This window comes from Meles meles, chromosome 6 (genome assembly GCF_922984935.1).
Source record: "Meles meles chromosome 6, mMelMel3.1 paternal haplotype, whole genome shotgun sequence".
Taxonomy (NCBI): Eukaryota; Metazoa; Chordata; class Mammalia; order Carnivora; family Mustelidae; genus Meles; species Meles meles.
Window position 1 is genome coordinate 3354644 of NC_060071.1, and position 8453 is coordinate 3363096.

Genomic DNA, 8453 nt, shown 5'->3' on the forward strand with positions numbered 1-8453 from the left:
ACACACACACACACACACACAAGATCCTTCCAGAAGTCCGCAATCGCCTAGCTCCCTTCCTAGCTCTGTTCTGGTCTGCTGGTCCCCCTTCACCTCTCGGACCTCTGAGGCCTCCCTCCAAAGTCTCAGTCCCTGCTCATTCTTCTCCACGTGTTTTTAAGCACTGAGTTGACAGAAAACGTGTACAGCAAAAACAGTACCAATACAGCGAACACCGTGTGTGTACCATCCTATTTAAGAAAGAAAACAAAGATTTACGTTACTTTTCATGTCCCCCTGTGCTCCCGGCTCACAGGTAACTACTATCCTAAATCTTGCCCTGTTCACTCAGTTGCTTTCTTTATAATTTTTAAAAATGTGTGGCTCACCAAGAAACGTATCATTAAGAGTTGCAGGTTTTAGTCCTCGGATGAACAGAATTAATACCCTACATACACACACACGTACACGGTACCGTCACTTTGTCTCTGCTCAGTATCCTGTCCCTGAGATTGGTTCATTCTGATGGATGGAGTCCTCGTTCCTTCATTTCCATTAAGGCAGGATTCCACCACACAGATCCCTGGGACAGGTGGATGGATTCTAGATTTCTAAACTACCACTAAGCTGTCACTAACAGCTGGACATCTGTCTCTTCTGGGTGGATGCCCACCAAGAAGTGCACGCATCTTCGACGGTCCTAGCTGCTTCCATGTTGTCTTTCGAGGAGCCTGAACCGTCCCATGCTCCAAGGAGCGGTCGGAGCCTCTCCCACTCTGCCACCTCGGCCGCACCGGAAATGGGCAGCCTGTTTGTTGGGTTGGATGGTTGGTTTTTTGTTTTGTTTTGGTTTGGTTTTTTTGCAGCCTGTTTTTTAAATCACACAGATGACAGCATTTTTCTAATTCACACCTCTCCGATTATCAGTGGGGTTTTATCGTGAGTTTCCTGTTCAAGAGGTTTCTCCATTTTTTTAAGGTGTTGTACTACAGATCTGTTCTGTTTTGGGTAAATCATTTATAGTCTCTGAATATTAGACCTCGGTCAATTATGTGTCGTTATTTCCCCCGCGGGTACCAGGCCTGTCTTTCACTTTCTTTATGGGGTCTCCCTGAAAAACAGATGGTTCTTAGTTTTAATGTAGAGTTGTTCAAATGGTAGTACATGATGGTATGTACTTCTTTGTCTTATAGAAGAAATCTTCTCTTAAGGTCATAAAAGTATTGCCCTGTATTATTTTCTACAAGTTTTATGATTTTGCCTCTCACATATAAGTGTTTTAACTTACAAGCTACTGATTTCTGTGTGCAGTATTAGGCAGATGTTCAATTTTATGTACTTTCCAGAGACAACCCACCGTCCGAGGACATCGGGAGAGGCTCGTCTTTTCCCTACAGATCAGAAATGCCAGCTCTGTGGTAAATCAGGACCCGTTTCCAGGCCTGCTATTCTGGGCCCCCGGTCAATTTTACGCCTCAGCCAACTGCAAACCACGAGCTATTGCTATAATTACTTACTTCCTAGTAAGTCCTGCTCTCCAGTGAGACGCACTGCACACCCTGCTCTTCGTGAGACATGTCTTTACAGACCACCCATTACCGCCCTCTGTCCTCCAGCGTTCTAGAACCAGCACGTCACACTTAAATTTTATAAAACCTGAAATTTTTACACTGAAAAGAAATTTAAAAAATAAGTTTAAAATAAAAATAAAAAGTAAGAGAAACAGAAGCTTGAAGAACCAGAAGAATGTTGGGAAAAGACCGTCTCTTGAAGATGTGGCTAGATATTACTCCCACTCAGATAAAATAAGATACCTGTTTAAAAAATAAACTAAAAAATAAAAATAAAAACAAGAACTGCTTATAAGTCAGCATTCAAAAAAAAGCCGTCATTTTAAAAACACTGAGCCCACAACCTGTGAGCACCGGTCTAGCTAGCTCTCCATTCGTTCACTCTCCCCAGTACCTCGCAGGCCCGTTCTTGATGCCGTGTGACTGCTATATTGTATTTCCTGCATGCTGCTCATGCATACTCTTTTCAACGACTTTTGTATCCTGGAGGCTGCTACATTCTTATTAATATCCTAGCAATTTATCTGTATACTCTGCTGAGTTTTCTACAAAGTTACAACACCCCTTCTAAAACCCCTACTTTTATTTTTTGCTTTACTGTTGCAGCAGAACCTCTAGGGCAGCAGAGAGCAGAGCTGTAACACAATGAGCAGAAGGGAGAAACAGCTGCTCTTGCCTTATTCCTGAACAGAAACGCAAAAATGTCAACACTGCGTCATTAAGGATACAGAATGATTTTTTTTTCTACAGTTTTTCTATAGTTTCTTTAATTTTTTTCTTTTTTTTTTTTTTTTAAAGATTCTACTTATTTATTTGACACAGAGATCACAAGTAGGCAGAGAGGCAGGCAGAGAGAGAAGGAAGCAGGCTCCCTGCCGAGCAGAGAGCCTGATGCGGGGCTCGATCCCAGGACGCTGGGATCATGACCTGAGCCGAAGGCAGAGGCTTTAACCCACTGAGCCACCCTGGCGCCCCTCTTTAATTTTTTTCTTAAAGATTTTATTTATTTATTTGACAGACAGAGATCACAAGTAGGCAGAGAGGCAAGCAGAGAGAGAGGTAGGGAAGCAGACTCCCTGCTGAGCAGAAAGCCCGATGCAGGGCTCGATCCCAGGACCCTGAGATCATAACCTAAGCCGAAGGAAGAGGCTTAACCCAGTGAGCCACCCAGGCGCCCCAGAATGATTTTTTTCTAAGTACTCCATATCACACTGCAGAAATTCCCTTCTATGCCTACTTCGCTAAGAGGTTTTATCAAAAAGGATATTAAATTCTATTACGTTTTCTGCATCTCCTGAAATGATCATAACTTTCTACCATTCACCTCTTAACATGGTGAAATGTGTTAAAGCAATCTTAAACTCTTCGTGATAAACTATCAGGCAATGAAAAACTAGCTCTTTATACAATTCCAGATTGTTTCTTAGTAACGGTTCAACTGCTGCCTCTCCCATCACACGGCGGTCGCCGGACTGTCCCATCCTGCATCATTACCCTTGCTGACCTCGGGAATCAAGGTGGGGAGCTGGAGAGTCTTCCCTGCTTCTTCCCTGCTGTGCTCTGGAATGGGTGAGTGGAACTGAGAGCCTCTGTCCTCTGAATGTGTGGCAGAATGAGAGTTAAACCATCTGGATTTTGCGGAAAGATTTTGGCCAACAAATTCCGTTTCTGGAGCATCTATTTCCTCTTTCTTCCTGACCCCACCCCGGGAGTCACAGCTCTCCATCTCCAAGCCTGTTGCTGGGCAGTTGCCTGTCCTGACCCTCCCGCACCTTCCCCATTCCGGCAGCACCTTCTCCCCTAGCAGCTTGCACCTCTTCCTTGCCTTTCTTCTTCATCAGTTTTCCGAGATATTTATCACTCGTGTTAAAAGATGACCAGAACTGTCTGTATTGCTAATAGTTTTCAATAGACTATCTTTCCAGAGAAATGTTAAGTTCACAGAACTGATCAGAGTACAGACGCTCTCAAACACCACCCCCAACACACTCACTCGCAGTTTCCCTATGACCCCCACCTTGTGTCTGCTGGCGTGGAGCACGTTCCACTTCATGAACCCGTCCCGAGCACCACTGTGAACGGAGGTCCCACCCTCTTTACGTGTGCAATGGCCTGTGTCTACCTTTACTGTCTCGCAGGTGTTGGTTATGTCAATCTTTTCCAAGAACTGACTCCGGCTTCATTGACCTTTTCTATAAAATACCTGTTTTCTACTTCATTAACGTGCGCTTTATTACTTCCTTCTGTCTACTTTAGAGCTATTGCACTTTTCAAACTTCTCAGGTAGAAAAAACACAAGCGGTTCCTTATCTCGCTCAGCCTGTTTCCTCGCTCCCTTCACGTGGCCCCTTAGGCTAGTCCCCACGCCACCTGCCTCTGATGCGCAATTCCGACACCGGTCTCCTACAGCTACCTTCCTATTCATTTCTGCTTCCCTACCTGCTCTCCTCTCCGTTCCCAGTCACCTGATAACTTCTGCTCATTGTGTCCTAAATTCATAAAAGGAAGGAACACCTCCATTTCTCTACGGCCAGTAACTCAGTCCATGTCCTTTCACTCACAGCTGGAAACAGTGTCTCTTTCATTTCATTCCCTAAAACACTTTTTTCATCATGATGCTCAGATTTTGGGAGCCCTCCCTTGGTACTGGAGTTTGCCTTCAAGTTCTTCTATGACCCAACACATCCTCGCCACCCCCGATTTTTTCCTCTCCTGGTAGTTATTTCTGGCAAACGCCCTACTCACAGCAAGCACAACACACAAATTATCCTCGATCACCTTTACCCACCTGTCCCCCACCGGACACTCTCCGCCTTCTCTTCAATCCACACAACTCATCCCCAGGAAGAATCTCGTCCTCTGTGCAATCTTCCACACTTGTGCCAGGCTATCACTGGACTTCTTGCAAAAACTCGTTTTGCATTTGTAAGATGTTCATATAAAGCAATATAAGATGAAGTTTTTCCCAACATCTATTTTATCTTGCTAAACAGATTAGCAGCTTCTTAGACACATAAACTGTACTTTACACTTTTTTGGGATCTCTAAGAACACGCCACATTGTAGACAGCTAATGCTTACTGAAAGGCAACAAGTAGTCATCAAATAGAACAACTCACCTTGCCTGCCAGGCGGCTGGAGATGATTCCATTGCTGGATATGAGACAGTCAGCCAGAGTAGTTTTTCCTGTTAAAACAACAACATTCATTCGAATCTCTCTTTTTCTAAACAGGAAGGGAGATGTACCGCACTTACAGAGCTATCTTCTGACCGTGAGAACTGGTTTCACAAAGATTTCCTATTTACCTACACAGAGCGCAGCAAGACCTAATGAGCACTCGGACTTCGGAACAGAACACCACCTGGACGGACGCAGACTCGAGCGCTCAAAGTGCTGTCATCGGTACCTCCATCCCAAGGGAGCCCATCGCCCTCACCTGAAAAGTTGTCAAGTGACTCCCCCCCAACCCCAGGGTAGAATTTTTTTTTTTTTAAACAGAGGCATCATGCGTAGATTCAAACGCAGACTCCTGGGTGATGAAGAAGCCGCCGTGCCAATCAACAGAGATCATCTGATGAACAACGTTTACGTAGGTGGTAAATCTCTGTCCTCCAAGAACTGGACCCAGCTCATCGTGATCCTCACTTATCTGGTACCCGTGACAGTGATCATGCTGTCACCTGCCGCTCCTGGTAGCTCAGAACGGCAACTGCACAGCAGAGCACTCGTTTTCGTCTCTCAACGGCATCCCGGGTAAACTACCGCCAAGAAACAGAGCTAATGTTCTGCCGTATTTCCCCACGTATGGCCTTGGCTGGTGTTTGCCAGTTAAACTAAGAAAATACTTAACAAGGAAATTCAGAGAATGTGCCCTCAGCTCGTACTGTGAGGGGACCAGCTACACTGCAGCCACTCCCGGTTACCTGGGAGCCGGCCAGAAGCCAGGGAGCCACCATGTAATAAAAAAGCCCCTGCATACCCAAGTACACACCCAGAGTTTCATAAAGGTTTTACGAAGTCCACGCAACTTGAAGCAGCAGATCACTTTGTTTCAAGAGCGCGGCTTACACAGTTACTGCACCTGGGCTGAAGCAGCAAAAGGAGGGTCTTTACAACCAATGAGTCCTAGAACACTCTGGGGACTTGAGCAAAGCTATGAATCTCTAACAGTACAAACCAGAAGGCAACAGTGGGAGCACTGAAGGGCTTTAACGTGTCGTCCGCTGGGGATGGACACCTCGGTGTCCGCACAATCCCAGGGCGCCACTTCCCTACGATCCGATGCTGTAGAACTCATTCTCAGCATGGCAAGCATGTACCCCCTGGAGGGTGAAGAGCCCAGAAAGCACCATCTTTCTGCACTCTGGCTGTATCCCTAGGTCCTGTATCCCTAGGACCAGACACCATATGATTTAATTCACAAAGCAAAAGAAGAAAAGCTTTTGTCAGACCTCAGGTCCTCAAAATGTGAGCAGAGTCGTTATGAAAACTCAAGAGGGCAGAGGGTCAGTGATGGATCTGTACGTACACGCACTCTCGGCTGGCTTCGGTGACCTCGTGCGCCACCACTTCTCCTTCCCGCAGTCCGCACGCTAGCCCGCAGCTCCTGCCTCAGTGGCAACAGCCGCCTCACTAACCTCTCCTCTGCCTCTCAGTGCACATGAACAGGTCCACCCGACTCGTCTTTCTAATGTGCTGGTTACAACAGCCCTGCTTTGTTTCCTTCTCCCAATGGCTCCCTACAACCTAATAATAAATGTAAATGATCGCCTTCACAATAAAGCGTGTACCAGCCAATGACTTCTCATGATCACCTCATTTCATCCCCCACAATCCTGCAGGGTAGGAAGGATCCACAGCCCACTCTAGGCGTTGCTTACTGAAGCTCAGAAAGGTGAAGTGACGTGAAATGGAGTTTGAACTCAGGCTGTCCAACTCCAGGACTGGAGCCCTTAACCCTAAGCCTGGTGCCCAGCTGACATGAAGGGCTCTAGGAGCCCTGACCCAGCCTGCCTGTCGGGTAAGAGATCTCACTTCACACACGCCCTCCTATCACCTTGTGGGTACCCGAATTAAGAAGGAGTTTGAAATCAAGGGCAGCAAGCGATGTGACAGCGTGAGAGCAGTGTGTCAGAAGCACACACACCACCCATTAGCTACCTCCCTCCTCCCCATGAGCTGTGCTTCCATCCCCCACATTTCCTTCTTCCCCACCGATGCTACTCCCACTTGGAACGTATGCCCACCTGCCAGCTTGAGTCTCCCTTCAAGGGTCACCTTTAATACTAAATAGAGCGTGAAGCCTCTTCCTAGCCGATTCCTGCCTTCCCAATCCCCCAGTTCTCCCGCCCCTCAGAGTCCCGTCTGCCCCTCACCGTGTGCTGCTTCAACCCCCAAATCTCCTCTAGAGCTCGACTGCTGCCCTCTTTGTAAGTTCCGACCTTCCGACGTACGGAGCAGAGCAACTTGAATTTAACAGATGTTCAGTACAGACCTGATGAGTTGAACAGAATCCCCTAACACAGGCTCTGAAGACATCATGTCGAGACTACAGACTTTTTATATTACAAATCCACTTCAAAAACGTTCACTTCAACAAAAACTCAAGTTCTCATTTTAAAAAGCAATGACACAGGGATACTGGAGCTCAGTCGGTTGAGCATCCAACTGTTGGTCTCAGCTCAGGTCATGATCTCAGGGTCATGGGACTGAGCCCCACCTCTGGATCTGGGTGTCGGGACCCCTGCTCCCCTGCTCAGCGGGGAGTCCCCTTGAGAGTCTCTCCCCCTGCCCCCACCTGCTTTCTCTGTCTCTCCAATAAATAAATCAATAAAAATCTTTAAAAATATAATTTAAAAAATATGAAACAATGAAACACAGCATAAAAGAATGCTAACCACTAGTTAGCTGCGTTGGCTTGAAAAGCTTTATGGCGAGCGTCCGTAAAGTCATTAAACTTCTAAAGTCACACTGGCTTCTGACACATGTGGGGTCACCGCCCCTTAACTCCTGAAAACAGCGCACTGAGAAAGGAGTCTTACCGTGGTCAACGTGAGCCAAAACGCAGATGTTCCTGATGTTAGCAGTCTTCTTCTGCAGGTGAATCATCTTATCCAAACTGTTGAGCACCATGGTCCCTTATTTCCTGTGACTAAAAAGCAGGTAAGCGTCACACATGGCGCACGCCCCAAGATCGGGGCAGGACGCTTTTTCTTCCTCTCCCGTGGGAGCTGACAGGACTTGTCAGTCCCTGAAGCTGGGAACCAAGGAACGTCCGCGGAAGGGGACACACCCACCCAGGCCCAAGTCCGGTCCGCTCGGAATCGCAGGCCACAGCACGCCGGCATCGCCCTCTGGGGCTGGGCGGGCGCGAGGGATCCGGGAGCTCGCCGGGGCGGGGACACCAGTAACTGCCGCCAGACAGGCCCCCCCAGGCGACTGTCCCCCGTGGGAAGGGCCGTCGGCAGGAGGGAGGGAAGACGCGGACGCCTCTCCCTCCCGCCCCTCGTTCTGGCACTCGCGCCCGCGCTCACCCGAGACCAAACTCCCGGCTCCAGCACCGCCCGCGGCGCCCCAAGAAAGTTCCGGCTCACACGCTCCCTCACCAGGCAGGGGCACCACCGCGCTCCGGAAAGGAAGGTCAGCCCCCACTGCACGGTCCCTTCCCCTCCCTGGGGCCCCGCGTTCGCTGTCCCGGGATCGCGCGGCCACACACTCACCGGCTGCGGCCGCGCCGCCCGTCCAGCTCCGTCCGGCTCGGCCCCGCTCTGCCCTCGCCCGGCCGCCCCGCACGCGTCGCAGGCGCCGAATGCCCTGCGGTCCCGGACGCGCGCGCGGGGGGCGGGGCCGGCGGCGCACGACCTCTGACCCGCGCGCGCCTCTGACGCGCCGGAAGCCGGCG

General features: G+C 49.0%; 1 protein-coding gene across 1 annotated transcript in view; it reads right to left on the reverse strand.

Annotated features, from left to right (window-relative positions):
* Window positions 1-8396, reverse strand: part of EFL1 (elongation factor like GTPase 1) — a 115924-nt gene extending 107528 nt beyond the window's left edge. The window contains exons 1-3 of the mRNA XM_046008407.1: window positions 8272-8396; window positions 7594-7703; window positions 4670-4737 (exon numbers count right to left, since the gene is read on the reverse strand). Coding sequence (XP_045864363.1) covers window positions 4670-4737; window positions 7594-7684 — 159 coding nt within the window. The 5' untranslated portion in view covers window positions 7685-7703; window positions 8272-8396. The remainder of the gene's footprint in view (window positions 1-4669; window positions 4738-7593; window positions 7704-8271) is intronic.
* Between the last annotated feature and the right edge of the window lie 57 nt (window positions 8397-8453).